General features: G+C 48.6%; 1 protein-coding gene across 2 annotated transcripts in view; it reads right to left on the bottom strand.

The window, feature by feature from the left end:
- LOC123746319 (organic solute transporter subunit alpha) overlaps positions 1-19145 on the bottom strand; it is a 78139-nt gene that overhangs the window by 4227 nt on the left and 54767 nt on the right. For both annotated transcript variants that reach the window (XM_045727721.2, XM_069314941.1), the window contains 4 exons: positions 3309-3460; positions 1086-1321; positions 520-615; positions 41-312 (listed from right to left, as the gene is read on the bottom strand). In XM_045727721.2, coding sequence (XP_045583677.1) covers positions 41-312; positions 520-615; positions 1086-1321; positions 3309-3460 — 756 coding nt within the window. The remainder of the gene's footprint in view (positions 1-40; positions 313-519; positions 616-1085; positions 1322-3308; positions 3461-19145) is intronic.

Genomic DNA, 19145 nt, shown 5'->3' with positions numbered 1-19145 from the left:
GAATCAAATTAAATGAATGTGATGGCTGTAGAGGACTTACTGTTAGCGAAGACTCTAGGAGAGATGGGCGGGAGGCAGGGTATCGCTCCGCTGGGCACCAGGATGGAGTTAACGATAATCGCCTGCAGGCGGAGGAACACTAGGCACAGCTGGAAGGCCACGATCTTCGGCGTGTAGTGAAACTCCTGCAGCTGGACGCGGGAGGCCTTGAAGCCAACGATGAAGGCCCATAACCCGAAGAAGAAAGATATGGTGGAAACGAGGTAGATGTAGAGAGAGGCGCTGCTGGGTCGCATGTCCATGTGGGTGTACCTGTAGAAGGACGTGTGGGGCGTAAGATCATCGGTCACAACTAACCACTTCTACCCCTACTCCCGGAGACATTAAGTTTGCTGATACAGCATAACCAATATCACACACTATAATGTGGTCACAATCGCGAGCATACATACACACATACACACAGCCGGAGCCACCTTCAAGGCACCTTCTCCCAAACACTCCCCGTGAGATACTGACCATCCCTCCAGCCACAGGGTAATCTGGAAGATGGAGAGGACGAGCTGCACCCACGGATGCTGGATCACCAGAACCTTCACGAAACGAATCTGTCGTCTGCAGGAGAGAGAGATCACCGTCAGCTTCACTCTCTGGGCGATGCTGGAGAGTTATTAAGGCCACACAATACCTTACTGACCAACCGGCAAGAATTCCTTAGTCCTGGCGAACAAATCCTGGCCTGCTTAGGCCAGGATTTCTTGCTTAGTCTTGGCCATTGTCCAGGACTAAGTAAACTCTTGAGTGTACATACACCGAGGGTATACCGAAGGGTCCACCTAGGGTACACCCAAGGTACACCTCTCGGGGTATATTCATCCCTATTTCGAGATATTAATCATATGATGACTGACATTCTCTCTAAATTTGTATTAGCAATGTGTCATGTGAAAAATATCTATATTATTTAGCTGTGGGCATAGGGATGGAGAAAATGATGATACATAGAGGACTATGTATCTGACTATGATGAGAAGCACAGCCTACTTATCAACTAGATTGTACTGAGTGACATAGAGGGCACCAACTTGCTGACTGTTGACTTGGGGCAGATGCAGCAGGGCCAGCAGCAGCAAGGGGGACCCTTCCACGGCAGCACCGCCCCCTTCATCTTGGCCACGAAGCGCGACTCCCCGCCGAAGTAGGAGAGCGTGAGATCGAGGAACTGCCACATGCAGAGCGCAAACCAGAGCTGGGCTGCCAAGTCAAGGAACAGGTTGGCCTTCTGGAATAGCAGCCCAAGGTAGCTGCATAGGCCCAGGACCTGAAATTTGACATTATTAAGTTACATTTATGGAACAATCTCTCGAGGTTGCTTCCCTCAGGAGCCATCTACCTTCGCGGAATGAACCTGTTGACTAAACAGCCTTAGTAAGCTGTGGAAAAGACAGAAGAGCAAGAAATGATGATAGATGATTCATATGGATGGGAAGCATCATCTCATCTCAGTCTCCCCAAACAAGGCTATCATTGTGCCAGACTTGACTATTCCTGACATGACTCTCAACCTCTTAACTACAACTTCCTCTCCTGTTAATTACAGTCTTAAGTATTTAAGCCAACCACTTGAAGAACATCTTCATTTTCCTCTACTTTACAAGTTAAGTTTACCCTTCTCCAAAAATCATTTACTTAAATGTAATCTACATTCACTTTGACATGTCTTTTCTCAAATTTAACAAAACTTTGTATAAAGAAATCCCAAGGGCCGTGACGAGGATTCGAACCTGCGTCCGAGAGCATCCCAGACGATGCCTTAATCGACTGAGCTACGACATGGTCAAAAAAGAGTTGAAACGGAAGTTTTACTGAACTTATTAGATTTGTTCTGGATCTACTTATTTGTTCATTTGATGCATCACGCAATTGTGATTTCTGTGTGCAAACTTTGTATAGTTTTTTCCTAATAAAAGAACCGCATCATCCTCATACATAACACTAAACAATACTATATTAATTTTAATACACAAATTTCATATCTTTTCTAGTACGCGACTTCGTAGATTCTGGTGTTCTATCTTGCACACACACTTCTGGTGCACACACACTTCTGGTGCACACACACTTCTGGTGCACACACACTTCTGGTGCACACACACTTCTGGTGCACACACACTTCTGGTGCACACACACTTCTGGTGCACACACACACTTCTGGTGCACACACACTTCTGGTGCACACACACTTCTGGTGCACACACACTTCTGGTGCACACACACTTCTGGTGCACACACACTTCTGGTGCACACACACTTCTGGTGCACACACACTTCTGGTGCACACACACTTCTGGTGCACACACACTTCTGGTGCACACACACTTCTGGTGCACACACACTTCTGGTGCACACACACTTCATCTTGCACACACACTTCTGGTGCACACACACTTCTGGTGCACACACACTTCATCTTGCACACACACTTCTCTTGCGAGCGCGGCCAGTCATGTCTACTTTGTGTCAACTTCTACAAGATGTGTCTACTACATGTCTACTACTATTACACCTCATCAATTCCATTCAACTTACCATGTGCCATCCTAATCTACTTCAAATGTCTCCTTCGTGAGTTTCCGTTGTTGCTGGAGTTTAACCACAGCCTCACCAGTATTGCTAATGATGTTGATTCACCAATTTGCAACCAAACGATGGAAACAACTCATTGTTGGGTTGCATTAGCAACATCTGGTTGATTCCTTAATCAACCTCAAGTCACAATCGGCTTGAGAATGGTCCAGGACGGACCGAAACGTCGTCGTCGTCCCTTCACCTTCTAGTGTGTGGTCTGGTCAACATACTTCAGCCACGTTATTTGTGGCTCATCGCCTGCATGTTGTTGTTGTTATAGATTCAGCTACTCGGAACAAGTTCCAAGTAGCACGGGCTATGGTGAGCCCGTAACTTACCTGGCACAGGAGCGGGGCAAGTAGCACGGGCTATGGTGAGCCCGTAACTTACCTGGCACAGGAGCGGGGCAAGAAGCACAGGCTATGGTGAGCCTGTGCGTGTGTGCATCGCCTGCATATGGTTGATTTCTAAATACTATTGATCCTATTCCCCAGTCTGGGGGGGGTCTGATTCACAGCGAAATGGCAATTATAGGGAGAAAACGCTAAGCCAGTATGACTATATAGCCCTTGGAAGGGTTATAAGGATCTGGGATAGGACGCAGGGAAGGAATGGTGCCCAACCGATCGAATCGTCTGGGGGATTGAACGCCGACCTGCAAGGGTCACCCACCCACTCACCGGGTATACAGTAAGGACGATAGCTGTAGTCTCCTTGTGTCTGGTAGGACAGTAGCGAAGGACGTAGGTAGCGGTGTCGGCGTAGAGCAGCAGGAGAGTCAGCAGTGCCACCGTAGCCAGGGCCAGGAGCACCCATCCGGACACGCCCAGAGCTGTCCGTCACAGAGATATCAAGTTAGTTCTCGCGGCATAGAAAATCCTGTCTGAGCATCATTAGTGGAAGTGACAAGTGCTTGCAAGTGTTCACAATGGTATTGGGGAGTTACCAGAGGTGACACCAGGCTAAATGGGCATGTTGTGTGGGTCATATCTTACCGTCTGTTCCAGCTCTTTCTCCTTATTCTCCACCCCCTCTGTGCCTCCTTCACACACACACACACACACACACACACACACACACACACACACACACACACACACACACACACACACACACACAGGGGGGGGCCTCGTAGCCTGGTGGATAGCGCCCAGGACTCGTAATTCTGTGGCGCAGGTTCGATTCCCGCACGAGGCAGAAACAAATGGGCAAAGTTTCTTTCACCCTGAATGCCCCTGTTACCTAGCAGTAAACAGGTACCTGGGAGTTAGTCAGCTGTCACGGGCTGCTTCCTGGGGTGTGTGTGTGTGTGGTGTGGAGAGAAAAAAAAAGAAAAAAAAAAGTAGTAGTTAGTAAACAGTTGATTGACAGTTGAGAGGCGGGCCGAAAGAGCAAAGCTCAACCCCCGCAAACACAACTAGGTGAAAACAACTAGGTGAAAACACACACACACACACACACACACACACACACACACACACACAGCACAGGTGGGACACGAACAAGGGGACACAGGTGGAAACTTAGTACCCAGATGAGCCACAGAGACGTTAGAAAGATTTTTTTCAGTGTCAGAGTAGTTAATAAATGGAATGCACTAGGAAGCGATGTGGTGGAGGCTGACTCCATACACAGTTTCAAATGTAGATATGGTAGAGCCCAGTAGGCTCAGGAATCTGTACACCAGTTGATTGACAGTTGAGAGGCGGGACCAAAGAGCCAAAGCTCAACCCCCGCAAGCACAATTAGGTGAGTACACACACACACACACACACACACACACTATGCGAGTAGAGTACCATTGTTCTACGGTTATGTAAGGTCTCTCTCTCCCTCTGATATGGACGCGGCGGAGGCGGGCATGCGGCGTAAATCAACAGGCCTAGAGGGTTTATTATATCAAGTAAAAGAGCGATATACTATCAGCATTTAGACCCCCGACAAGGCACCGAAACTGACTAGCAAATATCAACCTTATGGGGGGGTGAACCTAATGAAGGGTCTAAACCCTAATCAGCAGCAGTCAGCTACTGATTAGGGTTTTAGGGTCTAGCAGCCAGCTTGTAGCTACACCATAAGACACGGTGCTTGAAGTCTGCGAGACTTCCTACGTTAAAATCTGCTTCTCAAATTCATTTCAGAACTTTGATCATAAATGTACATACATAGGTACCAGGTAACCAGGTACCAGGTAACCAGGTACCAGGTAACCAGGTACCAGGTAACCAGGTACCAGGTAACCAGGTACAAGGTCAAAGGTACCAGGTAACCAGGTACCAGGTAACCAGGTACCAGGTAACCAGGTACCAGGTAACCAGGTACAAGGTCAAAGGTACCAGGTAACCAGGTACAAGGTAACCAGGTACCAGGTAACATAGTCGAGTTAGTGAACACAAACTCACACTTATACTATTATCATAACTTTGGCAAATAGCCAAGTTATTTAACCAAGTATCGGAACTACATATAACCTCTATTAGTTATATATTGTATAATTAAAGATGACCAAACACCCCACCTAATGAGGAGGAGACGAGGACCCGGCTCCTTGTCCTCATAACTGATTGATTGATTGATGAAGATTAAGCCACCCAAGAGGTGGCACGGGCATGAATAGCCCGTAAGTGGTGGCCCCTTTTGAGCCATTACCAGTATCAAGAGCTGATACTGGAGATCTGTGGAGGTGCGACTGCACCCTGCGTGACGGGAGATGTCTCCCGTACCTCATAACTCGTCTCCTTGTCCTCATATCCCTTCCAAGTACACTATAGTCATGCTGCCTTAGCTCCTCATAATTACCTCACCTGCCCAGTTAATCCTCCGTTGACTCCGAGGATCATTCACATCTTAATTCTGACAGCGTTATCACTTCATTAAATCCACGAGGATTAATGGACTAATCCCCCTAAGACGGAATGTACGGGCAGCCGGGCCTGTATATTTTTTTCCAAGGACGATGCAATGAAAAGGACAATAATGCTATAATTAAAAATATTTAACGAGATCAGAGATAGGGAACATCCTAGAGGGTGAAGGGGGGGGGGGGGGGAGGGGGGGGGGAGGGGGGGGGAGGGGGGGGGGAGAGATATCCCCTACTGAATAGAATGGATATCACTATCCATTCTATTCGGGATGGGGGCTGGGAAAAGGGAGGGGGGGGGGCGGTTTCCTGGTGCGGGACTCGAACCCGCGCCACAGAATTACGAGTCCTGCGCGCTATCCACCAGGCTACCAGGCCCCCTCTGTGCGTGTGTGTGTACTCACCTAATTGTACTCACCTAATTGTGCTTGCGGGGGTTGAGCTCTGGCTCTTTGGTCCCGCCTCTCAACCGTCAATCAACTGGTGTACAGATTCCTGAGCCTACTGGGCTCTATCATATCTACATTTGAAACTGTGTATGGAGTCAGCCTCCGCCAGAGGCTGTGTGTGTGTTTACTAGTTGTGTTTTTGCGGGGGTTGAGCTTTGCTCTTTCGGCCCGCCTCTCAACTGTCAATCAACTGTTTACTAACTAACTACTAACTTACTAACTACTTTTTTTTTCCCCCACACCACACACACACACACACCCCAGGAAGCAGCCCGTGACAGCTGACTAACTCCCAGGTACCTATTTACTGCTAGGTAACAGGGGCACTTAGGGTGAAAGAAACTTTGCCCATTTGTTTCTGCCTCGTGCGGGAATCGAACCCGCGCCACAGAATTACGAGTCCTAGTATGTGTGTGTGTGTGTGTGTGTGTGTGTGTGTGTGTGTGTGTGTGTGTGTGTGTGTGTGTGTGTGTGTGACCAGCCCCCACCCACCTGGCGGACGACAGCCCAGGAGTCAAGCGGTGCACTAATCCACCATTGCTCCACAAAACGCTATCCCACAATAAGCTACCATCGACCACTTTAGTACATATCTTCGCCCAGAGGAGAGAGAGACCTTGCCAGAATGGTTGAGTAACTACCCGAAGATACGGTCATGTGTTTGGCTGTAGTGGTTTGATCTGAAGGGGAGTGAGTGGGGAGGGGGGTTTGGCCCCACGTTCATCTCTACCCCACCCCAAGCCACACCCCCACACCCCCAAGCCACACCCCACAACCCCAAGCCACACCCCACATCCCCCTCCAACTAGCCCAAGAACACAAACGCTACCTAAATAGAACAAGGATTTTTGCTAGAGTCTCCAGTTATCGACGCAGAAAACGAGCCAACAGGTGCCTCTCACTGCGACTGTTGCACGCAACGGAACGCAACAGACTTGCGTGCAGAGTGATGACGCTGGACTCCTGGTAGTGGGTGTGGTAAAGGGTCCGTGTAGAGCCTCCCCCTTTTAACTTTATATAGTCGTAATGGCTTCGTTACCTAGCCTCCCCTTTCCCCTTGAGAAATATCTCTCCCATAGCTACTAAAGGGGTAATCTCTCTCTCTCTCTCTCTCTCTCTCTCTCTCTCTCTCTCTCTCTCTCTCTCTCTCTCTCTCTCTCTCTCTCTCTCTCTCTCTCTCTCTCTCTCTCTCTCTTTCTCTCTCTCTCTCTCTCTTTCTCTCTCTCTCTCTACCACTCACAGGATGAGTATGGGGTCCACTACCACTCACAGGATGAGTTTGAGTTAAGTAATATATTAACTAACCAAACCTACATACTGCACAGCACCGCTCCTGTGCCAAATAAGTCCACTACGGGCTCACCATAGCCCGTGCTACTTGCCCCGCTCCTGTGCCAGGTAAGTTACGGGCTCACCATAGCCCGTGCTACTTGCCCCCGCTCCTGTGCCAGGTAAGTTACGGGCTCACCATAGCCCGCGCTACTTGCCCCGCTCCTGTGCCAGGTAAGTTACGGGCTCACCATAGCCCGTGCTACTTGCCCCCGCTCCTGTGCCAGGTAAGTTACGGGCTCACCATAGCCCGTGCTACTTGCCCCCGCTCCTGTGCCAGGTAAGTTACGGGCTCACTATAGCCCGTGCTACTTGGAAACTTGTTCAGAGTAGCTGAATCTATAACACCAACATACTGTACCAGTTCAGTAGCACTAACATATACGAGCCCTCCTTCCCCCCCCCCCTCTCCCTATCCTCCTACCTTTCCTCCCCCCTCCCCCCCCTCTTCCTCACCTCCCCCTTCCCCTCCATGTAACCCTCTGCTTCCTACCGCCCCTGCCAACATGTCTCTCACAGGCTTGGGATGCCCTTACCCTGAGTGGCGCCTCCAATCTCTCTCTCCTTGGCTGGAGACAGCTTCGTCTGAGTTTATGTGCCTATCTAGATATGCTTGCTAGGAGTATCGGCTCCTAGGAACATCGGCTCCTAGGAACATCGGCTGCTAGGAACATCGGCTCCTAGGAACATCGGCTGCCAGCCCCGCCTAGTCCAGCTTCTAGAGCAGTAGACAGACATTGACTTTAGTCTCAAGGATGATCCAGTCGGCTGACAGCCAAGCCTAGTTTCCCATTCTTGAGGGAGTCTCACTTGTTCAGCCCTGGTCAGGACGTCAGGCTGCGAGCAGCCGCGTCCAACAGCCTGGTTGATCAGTCCAGCAACCAGGAGGCCTGGTCGACGACCGAGCCACGGGGGACGCTAAGCCCCGGAAGCACCTCAAGGTAACCTCAAGGTAAGGTAGGTTGGCAGACTTCTAGATGTTACCACTGTTAGGCTTAGGCTGGGCTACAAGTACCTCTGGCAGTTTGTAACATCTGCTGATGTAGACTTGACTAAATGTAAACTCTGTCAGCAGAACTATTCGCATACTTTGTGTCATTATATAATGGAATGTGAAAAAATCGCGGAATTCAGAGATAACACCATCAATAGTGTCCAAGAAATGTGTAAGTACTTCATTCATAATGATGTGCTGCCCGAAATCTTAGCGAAGTATCCAAAATTTGCTTATTGTAGGTAATTATGCACAGGACTGTAAAGCTGCCGCCCAGTTGGGTGGGTGTGGAGCACATGACTGTAAAGCTGCCGCCCAGTTGGGTGTGGAGCACATGACTGTAAAGCTGCCGCCCAGTTGGGTGGGTGTGGAGCACATGACTGTAAAGCTGCCGCCCAGTTGGGTGGGTGTGAGCAAGACTAGTAACTGTGTGACTCACCATAGATGTAAAGTGCCTTGTATAGTGACTGTTGTGAGCCTCTTGATTGAATCACTTGTGATACAAAAGATTATTGATGTGTGTATGTGTGTAGGTGATTGAATATGTATGTATATGTATGTATGTATGTATATGTATGTATGAGTATGTGTACATGTATATATGACATTAATAATTGTATAACTAGCGTCAAAAGATGGTTACTAGCTTAGCTAAACGAACTAGAGGGTTCAGTTCCTGAACCGATTATGTGCCTCTGTAACCCTTCACACCACCGCCCACGGGATGGGTATGGGGTGCATAATAAAGAAATTGAATTGCCTTAAGTATGAAAGAACAACTGTGATAACCTCAAGACGAGAGAGTGGGAGAGGGGGAAGGGAGAGAAGATGAAGCAGAGACTGAGAGAGACGGAGATCCGCCTCTCCTCACTATAGGGTACACTGAACCCCTCTTTACAGGATGAACAACCCAGCGGGTTTTCTTCCTATTGGAGAGTGTTGTACATGCTGCTATGGCGGTGTGTCCACTCACAGGATGAGTGACGCTGCCCAATACTGTCACTATGGCGGTGTGTCCACTCACAGGATGAGTGACGCTGCCCAATACTGTCACTATGGCGGTGTGTCCACTCACAGGATGAGTGGAGCTGCCCAATACTGTCACTATGGCGGTGTGTCCACTCACAGGATGAGTGGCGCTGCCCAATACTGTCACTATGGCGGTGTGTCCACTCACAGGATGAGTGGCGCTGCCCAATACTGTCACTATGGCGGTGTGTCCACTCACAGGATGAGTGGCGCTGCCCAATACTGTCACTATGGCGGTGTGTTCACTCACAGGATGAGTGGCGCTGCCCAATACTGTCACTATGGCGGTGTGTCCACTCACAGGATGAGTGGCGCTGCCCAATACTGTCACTATGGCGGTGTGTCCACTCACAAGATGAGTGACGCTGCCCAATACTGTCACTATGGCGGTGTGTCCACTCACAGGATGAGTGGCGCTGCCCAATAAACTCGCCCCTCGGGGCAAAAATTTAAAATTTTGAACCCCCTCAACACCATTCATGACATAAATCACTCCCTTTCCCGTCGTAACTATGTCTCCCCTCTACCCTCTTTCTCATCCCCTCCTTCCTCCCCTCCTCTTCCTCGGCCCCCTCACTCCCCCTCTCTCATCTGTCATGGCTGTCACGCCTGGTCATGCCTAATAATCCACGGAGTGACACACAGAATTTTAACAACACTATTCCCTTCAAGTGTCACGAGCAGAGGTCCCCCCTCCCCCCCCCCCCCCCACCCTAACTATCCCTCTCTAACCTACGCTTGAAACAAGCCATGGACCCTACGCGTGTTATCCGCTAATTTGTTCCATAAAGCAACAGCCCTGTTTCCCAAACCGGTATTTACCCAGGTCTTTCCCACATCTAAACTTATGCCATCATTAAGAAATAGATGGAGGAAGGGAGGGTTGCGACGATGGTGTGAGACGCTGCTAGTTGTGTACCAGCGAGAGGGTGGACGGTAACTGGTATTGAGAGACCAAGATGCCGGAATCTGAGGATTAGGTGCAGCACCTAAGACGATGGCCAGATGTGGCCCGGCAGGTAGCAAGATGCTGGGGGAAGGGGGAGAGAGAGAGAGAGAGAGAGAGAGAGAGAGAGAGAGAGAGAGAGAGAGAGAGAGAGAGAGAGAGAGAGAGAGAGAGAGAGAGAGAGAGAGAGAGAGATGTAAAGGACGTATATACTTTATATATAGGTATAAAAATGAATTTTGGAGAATTGATTTTTCAGTTACCATCAACAGTGAAGAAAAATATAAGAAACATTGAGAAAATTCGTGTTACAATTATTAATCTTACTTTTTCGGTCATATTTAATAATGTATGTCTCCAGGAAAGACTGCTACCAAAATATACTAGTATATACAATATATATATATATATATATATATATATATATATATATATATATATATATATATATATATATATATATATATATATATATACTGGACGTAAGTATATATAGAGCCAAAGAGCCGCTGGGACGCTTTACACTACAGCCGGAGTAAGATAACTAATACCAAATTAAGAGATGTTGGGTGAACAGGCATCACAGAGCTTCCCAATGCTTCCTAGGACCAGAATTTCACCCCTAACCCTCTCCCCAACTACTGCAGGTGGGAGGAATAGGGGGGGGGGCAAACCAGCTTTGGTCCCTCAAAGTTCAACCACATGGGCTAGACGGTAGAGCGACGATCTTGCTTCATGCAGGTCGGCGTCCAATCCCCGACCGTCCAAGTGATTGGACACCATTCCTTCTTCCCCCCCCCCACCTCATACCCCCACAGCTACCTCTCCCCCCCCTACACACACCTGCCCCCCCCCCACACACACACACCTGCCACACACCGATACTGCCCAAGCGAGCCGCAAATATTCAAAGTATTCCGTCGAAGCGCGTCAATAATTGAGTGTCAGAGACGTGCTTAAGTGGTGGCAGTCTGTCAAGCAACTTGTCAAGGAGTTCTGTCACAGCCGCGAATGAGGCGCCATCGCAGATCTGTCAGGGAGCTGTCAAAGAGCTGTCAGTGATAGGTCCTAACCTAACACAGGTACGGGTGGCCACATTCACCTCGTCATCTCAACTAATAAGTCGCGTTTCTTACGTTATCAGAAGTTAGGGAAGTTAGTGATACATTATCAAGTAATATTCGTGGTTTTTTCTTACGTAAAAAGAGAGAGATGAGAAGCCTGGTACTGTTGAAGGAACTGGAGAGAGGCAGACGACGCCAGACAAAATTATTGACAGATGAGAATTCCGACAACGGGAATATCTCTCTCTCTCTGTCCAACCACTTGGACTGGACGGTAGAGCGACCACCTCGCTTCATGCAGGTCAGCGTTCAATCCCCGACCAAGTGATTGGACACCATTCCTTTCCCTCCCCGTCCCATCCCAAACCCTTATCCTGACCCCTTTCCAGTGCTATATAGTCGTAATGGCTTGGCGCTTTCTCCCCTGATAATTCCTGTGTTCTCTCTCTCTCTCTCTCTCTCTCTCTCTCTCTCTCTCTCTCTCTCTCTCTCTCTCTCTCTCTCTCTCTCTCTCTCTCTCTCTCTCTCTCTCTCCAAAGCCCACCAAGTGAATGGGTTGCGAAAGCTCGAGTGCTTGAAGGCGTATGAAGTGAATAGCTTACCTGTCTCTCCTCTCCGTAGACCTGCCAGAGGCCGGCAGGCGCCTGGCAGCCGCGGGCCATCTGGATATGATTCCTGAGAGTATATTAAGATCACTTCCTCCCCCATTGATTACTTCGGTCGTGTCAATAAAAGCGGAATTTATTGGCACTGTGGCTTTTTTGTTGTATACTCGGGTTCTTTTTTTATCAACCCTCGCTCAGCTGATGGTTTGTTGGCCCAGGAGGATGAGAGGTGTGGATGCTGCCTCGCTGTTGACTCGCAATGGTTTATGTCAACATTGCCACCTCTGATGACAACAATCTTGCCTGAACTCTGTCACCATTGGTTGCTCTCCCCATCGTATCGCTTCCCTATCCCCTACAACTTTCCCAGGAGGGAAAGTCAGCCGAGCGGACAGCACGCTGGACTTGTGATCCTGTGGTCCTGGGTTCGATCCCAGGCGCCGGCGAGAAACAATGGGCAGAGTTTCTTTCACCCTATGCCCCTGTTACCTAGCAGTAAAACAGGTACCTGGGTGTTAGTCAGCTGTCACGGGCTGCTTCCTGGGGGTGGAGGCCTGGTCGAGGACCGGGCCGCGGGGACACTAAAGCCCCGAAATCATCTCAAGATAACCTCAAGATACCTACTTACTACCCACAACCTTACCTATAAATTTGACCTATCCCATCTAAACTAATTTTAGATGCCTTTGTAAACTGCTGCTTGGGTGACAGCTTCTCCATACCAACCTACTGGCTTTGCGCCCTGGACAGACCAACAACCAGAGCGCAACTCCATACCCTATGACTGAAAGATGGCCTACCACATCCTTACCTTAGCTCGGCGACCTCAGCTTTTGAGTCTTAAGTTTACTCTACCAGAGTAGAACCCCAAGGGCAACTTTCTCTAAAATTAACCGATATAGCTTCCGACATTTCTCTCATTTAGGCGGTGAATTGGTAGGTAAATACCCAGCTAGACCTGGCGAGGTAGGGGGGCGGTCTCCTGATGAGCAAGATTTACAGGACTGGCTCCACTGTGTATATACACAATTCTGTGTCTGTCTGCGCACGGTGTAAACAGGAGGTGGAAGGTTGGGCTTCTGGGATTCCCTATGAGGTGGGTAGAGGTCACAACTGGTGCTTCCCAGGTCACAGCTAGTGCTTCCCAGGTCACAGTTGGTGCTTCCCAGGTCACAGCTGGTGCTTCCCAGGTCACAGTTGGTGCTTCCCAGGTCACAGTTGGTGCTTCCCAGGTCACAGTTGGTGCTTCCCAGGTCACAACTGGTGCTTCCCAGGTCACAGTTGGTGCTTCCCAGGTCACAGTTGGTGCTTCCCAGGTCACAACTGGTGCTTCCCAGGTCACAGCTGGTGCTTCCCAGGTCACAGCTGGTGCTTCCCAGGTCACAGCTGGTGCTTCCCAGGTCACAACTGGTGCTTCCCAGGTCACAGTTGGTGCTTCCCAGGTCACAGTTGGTGTTTCCCAGGTCACAGTTGGTGCTTCCCAGGTCACAACTGGTGCTTCCCAGGTCACAGTTGGTGCTTCCCAGGTCCCAGTTGGTGCTTCCCAGGTCACAGCTGGTGTTTCCCAGGTCACAGGTGGTGTTTTCCAGGTCACAGTCGGTGCTTCCCAGGTCACAGCTGGTGGTCCCAGCTGGAAATCAAGCCGAGGAACAGCAAGTGCAGACACCATGTGACCTGAAACTTATCAACAGTAACAGGAGCGTGTCGCCAAGCGCATTCTCATACTGACGCTGCTTCTTATCAACACTCGCGTCTAGAAACACTAACAGCCACTATGACTCTAAGTGGTTTTTGAAGTTTGATGCACTTAATGACCCCTAAACAAATCCACAAGGGCCGTAACGAGGATTCGAACCTGCGTCTGAGAGCATCCCAGACGTTCATTTGATGCATCAGGTTATTGTGATTTCTGTGTGTAATGAGATAAAGAGTAAGTAAGATATAAAGAGAGATAAGAGATAAAACTAAGCTTCGTTTTGCTCCGTAATGCCGGAGGAGGAGGAAGCTTTCTCGAGCCAATGAAAACAGTTGGTTTCCCTGAGCGAAGGATCCAATCAATGCCCAAGACTATATTTAACAACCCCCCACCTCCACCCCCCCCCTTCCTCTGCAACTCCATCCCCCCCCTCCTCCTCCCTGCTACCTCTGCCTCCCCCTCCCTGCTTGACAGGGGTAACAGGGTATGAGGCAGGACTCATTTACGCTTGTGCTCTACTCTGAGAGCTAATTGGAGACGACGTGGTCGAGGAAGGTTACAGGTGTGCATACACGTGGTCAAGGAAGGTTACAGGTGTGCATACACGTGGTCAAGGAAGGTTACAGGTGTGCATACACGTGGTCAAGGAAGGTTACAGGTGTGCATACACGTGGTCAAGGAAGGTTACAGGTGTGCATACACGTGGTCAAGGAAGGTTACAGGTGTGCATACACGTGGTCAAGGAAGGTTACAGGTGTGCATACACGTGGTCAAGGAAGGTTACAGGTGTGCATACACGTGGTCAAGGACGGTTACAGGTGTGCACACGTGTTTCTGGAAGATCTTGTGGAAAACACTTCTTGCTCAGTCAAATGGCTTGCCGTTTAAATCACCAAATAATAGTGTTGGTGGACTGGTGAGTGGTACGTTTGTGATGGTGGTGAGCAATGGTGGTTTGTGATGGTGGTTTGTGATGGTGGTTTGTGATGGTGGTTTGTGATGGTGAAGTTTAAACCTCTATTCAGTATAGATGGTTCCAACTCGAGTACCATCGTTCCTCTGAGTGCCTGCATCTGTGTGTGTGTGTGTGTGTGTGTGTGTGTGTGTGTGTGGGTGTGTGTGTGTGTGTGTGTGTGTGTACTCACCTAGTTACTCACCTAGTTGTGTTTGCGGGGGTTGAGCTCTGGCTCTTTGGTCCCGCCTCTCAACCGTCAATCAACAGGTGTACAGGTTCCTGAGCCTATCGGGCTCTGTCATATCTACACTTGAAACTGTGTATAGAGTCAGCCTCCACCACATCACCCCCTAATGCATTCCATTTGTCAACCACTCTGACACTAAAAAAGTTCTTTCTAATATCTCTGTGGCTCATTTGGGCACTCAGTTTCCACCTGTGTCCCCTTGTGCGTGTTCCCCTTGTGTTAAATAGACTGTCTTTATCTACCCTATCAATCCCCTTCAGAATCTTGAATGTGGTGATCATGTCCCCCCTAACTCTTCTGTCTTCCAGCGAAGTGAGGTTTAATTCCCGTAGTCTCTCCTCGTAGCTCATACCTCTCAGCTCGGGTACTAGTCTGGTGGCAAACCTTTGAACCTTTTCCAGTTTAGTCTTATCCTTGACTAGATATGGACTCCATGCTGGGGCTGCATACTCCAGGATTGGCCTGACATATGTGGTATACAAAGTTCTGAATGATTCTTTACACAAGTTTCTGAATGCCGTTCGTATGTCGGCCAGCCTGGCATATGCCGCTGATGTTATCCGCTTGATATGTGATGCAGGAGACAGGTCTGGCGTGATATCAACCCCCAAGTCTTTTTCCTTCTCTGACTCCTGAAGAATTTCCTCTCCCATATGATACCTTGTATCTGGCCTCCTGCTCCCTACACCTATCTTCATTACATTACATTTGGTTGGGTTAAACTCTAACAACCATTTGTTCGACCATTCCTTCAGCTTGTCTAGGTCTTCTTGAAGCCTCAAACAGTCCTCTTCTGTGTGTGTGTGTGTGTGTGTGTGTGTGTGTGTGTGTGTGTGTGTGTGTGTGTGTGTGTGTGTGTGTGCACGAAAAATAATTAATGACGCCGCCTGCTACCGCGCCCACACGTGTAAGCCGTGAGCTTCATTAAACAAATATGCCGCCCACGCCCACCACCCACGCCCGCACGGTGGATATGAAGTAGTTGTCTTTGCCTGAGCCACGGGTTTTGTGTGAGTGTGTGTGTCCTCTGTGTGTCCTGCCAGTCCTCTGTGTGTGTGGTGTGTGTGTGTGTGTGTGTGTGTGTGTGTGTGTGTGTGTGTGTGTGTGTGTGTGTGTGTGTGTGTGTGTGTGTGTGTGTGTGTGTGTGTGTGGTGTGTGTGTGTATGAGAGTGAGTGAGTGAGTGAGTGAGTGAGTGTGTGTGTGTGTGTGTGTGTGTGTGTGTGTGTGTGTGTGTGTGTGTGTGTACTCACCTAGTTGTGTTTGCAGGGGTTGAGCTCTGGCTCTTTGGTCCCGCCTCTCAACCGTCAATCAACTGGTGTACAGGTTCCTGAGCCTACTGGGCTCTATCATATCTACATTTAAAACTGTGTATGGAGTCAGCCTCCACCACATCTGTGTGTGTGTGTGTGTGTGTGTGTGTGTGTGTGTGTGTGTGTGTGTGTGTGTGTGTGTGTGTGTGTGTGTGTAGAGAGCTGTGGTTTCCGTAGTTGAGCTTTAGTTTTAAGGACAATTAAAGTATTGATTAACTCAATATCAAAAGGCAGCCTTCTATATATAGCTAACTTTAACCGGCCATTGAATATTTTGAGAGACTGGTTCGTGTGAGTCTTGAGAGCAGCTCGTCCTCATAAACGAAGGTCAGACTCTACTGTTTATGAGTGAAAAACGGTTTACATACAACCCGTCCTCGACTTAAGTCCATTCCATCCAGCGATCGACCCCACAGACGCATTTCATAAATTTTAACATGCTGTTCATTCAAAACAGGAATTTTCTCAAATATAAATTAATATTATAATATATTTAGCATATTGTGCATATATAGGCAAAGGTTAGATTAGGTGTTTAGGTTCTGTTGGCGATTATTTGTATTTGTAGTACGTGGGTGAAGCATTTACAGCGTTGTGGTTCGAACATAAGTCGTCAGTGAAGCACTTGTTCCGGAAGTGTTCGAACGTCAGCAGTTGTGAGTCGTGTGTAAACTGTTTTTCATTCATAAACAGTGGGTTTGGCGGGTGCATGGAATCACTTTTGGGTCTCTGTTTATAGGACGGGCTGTTAAACAAGACCAGCCCGTCCTCCAAACAAAGACCCAAAAGTGATTACATTTTTAATCTGATTACTTTGTAATCAGAAAGGCTCGTCTTGGAACACTGGATTGCTCATTAAGCATCACGTGCCTAAAGACCAAACTGGCATGAACAGTTTACGTTAGCCAGTGACAACATGCAGGACTAAAGTAAACTCAGTGAGTATTCGCCGAGAACTAGAGTACACCTCTTGGTGCAGGTATCCCTTCACGGCTCCAATATTAGAAACAGTTCCCCCCCCCCCACGTTGGACCACCGTCTCAAGGTGATCGGGATTAAAACAGCCCAGGAGCTAGCCATGTGCTCCCTGACCCCCGCGTCAGGGGTCAGGTCACGCAATACGTGACCTCCCCTGGGGCCAGATTCACGAAGCAGTTACGCAAGCACTTACGAACCTGTACATCTTTTCTCAATCTTTGGCGGCTTTGTTTACAATTATTAAACAATTAATGAGCTCCGAAGTACCAGGAGGCTGTTTCATAACAATAACAACAGTTGATTGGCAAGTTTTCATGCTGGTAAACTGTTTAATAAATGTAATAAAAGCCAGTCAAAGATTAGGGAAATATGTACACGTTCGTAAGTACTTGCGTAACTACTTCGTGAATCTGGCTCCTGGGCCCTACCTAGCAATCCTAACCCGGAATCCACAGAGAGCAGTCACTCTATAGCCGGGTCACCCGAAGGCAGCGTAGACACATGTTTCAACCAGCAGCTGACTTTCGAAGTGTGGCAAGACTGTCAGGCTAGCGGACGGGCGGGCGGGTGGGCGGACTTCGGACGGGCGAGCACGGGCGGACGGGCTTGGGTTAAGGCGGGTGGGCGAATTCATAAACTCATATTTACCAATTATTTCCAACCTCCATAAATGACAACTTCCTGCACTGCACTCTAAGGTAAAGAGTGCAGTGCGATATGTAGATATGATAGAGCCCAGTAGGCTCAGAAATCTGAACACCAGTTGATTGACAGTTGAGAGGCGGGACCAAAGACCCAGAGCTCAACCCCCGCAAGCACAACTAGGTGAGTACACACAGGAAGCAGCCCGTAACAGCTGTCTAACTCCTAGGTACCTATTTACTGCTAGGTAACAGGGGCATCAGGGTGAAAGAAACTCTGCCCATATTGTTTCTGCCATCACCGGGATCGAACCCTGACCCTAGGATTACGAGTCCAGAGCGCTGTCCATTCAGCTATCAGGTCCCCCCCTTGTGCCACTCTACAGGTGACCCCCACTCTCTCTCTTACTGTCGTAGAACGCAGTCAGAACGTACGAGTATAAACGCAACAAAACAATTAAGGCAACTGCAGAAGGCCCCTTTGGCCCATACGTGACGACTGCTATTTATATCCACCCAAACTCATTCATGTGTTCGCCTTCCCTACGCTTTAATTAATCACTCCACACACACACGCACACACAGAAGGTATTTGTGTATGCATGCATGTTGCGCGTGTGCGTCAAGAGAGCGGGATTGCACCCCCCACCCTCAACACACACTTTCTCACTTAAGGAAAATGTTTTCTTTAACTATATTACTTCAGAGACGTGGAATGGAGGTAGTCCAGTACGCTAAGGACACAGGCAACCCTTCCTCTTATAAATAACGTCACTTTTGGCTCGTATTCGCGCTATGGCCAAATTTGGACGGTAATTTGAAATGAAATCGACTCACAAAAGTGACGTACTGTCCCGTTTTCTGTTTGAGTCGTCCAGGCCTACTCGGTAAGGTTAGAAGAGGAAACTTTCAATTAACGTTTTTCATAACGTTTTGAAACTTTATGAGAAATTCCTGCCCACACGTTGGTCGGTGGGCCAGACATCAACTAGCACACTGTAGCGCATAACGGAGCGGCAAAACCCAACACCGGATAGTTCTGCACCAAATCGTCTGCTGAAGACATTGAAAAACTACAAGCCGATATTAATCAAGTTTTCGACTGGACAGCAAAAAATAACATGATAATTAACTGTGATAAATTCCAGATACTCAGGTACGGTATAAATGAGGACCTTAAACATAATACAGAGTACAAAACACAATCAGATTTGCCCATAGTAGGAAAGCAGCATGTAAAGGATTTGGGAATAATGATGTCTGACGACCTAACGTTTAGGGAGCATAAGCCAAGCAAATATCGCGTCAGCCAGAAAAATGATCGGATGGATTACGAGAACTTTCAAATCCAGGGATCCCATCACAATGGTTGTACTCTTCAAGTCACTTGTGTTGTCCCGTCTTGAGTACTGC

The sequence above is a fragment of the Procambarus clarkii genome, chromosome 80 (assembly GCF_040958095.1).
Source record: "Procambarus clarkii isolate CNS0578487 chromosome 80, FALCON_Pclarkii_2.0, whole genome shotgun sequence".
In the NCBI taxonomy this organism is placed as follows: Eukaryota; Metazoa; Arthropoda; class Malacostraca; order Decapoda; family Cambaridae; genus Procambarus; species Procambarus clarkii.
This window is presented reverse-complemented; position numbering and strand designations above follow the sequence as displayed.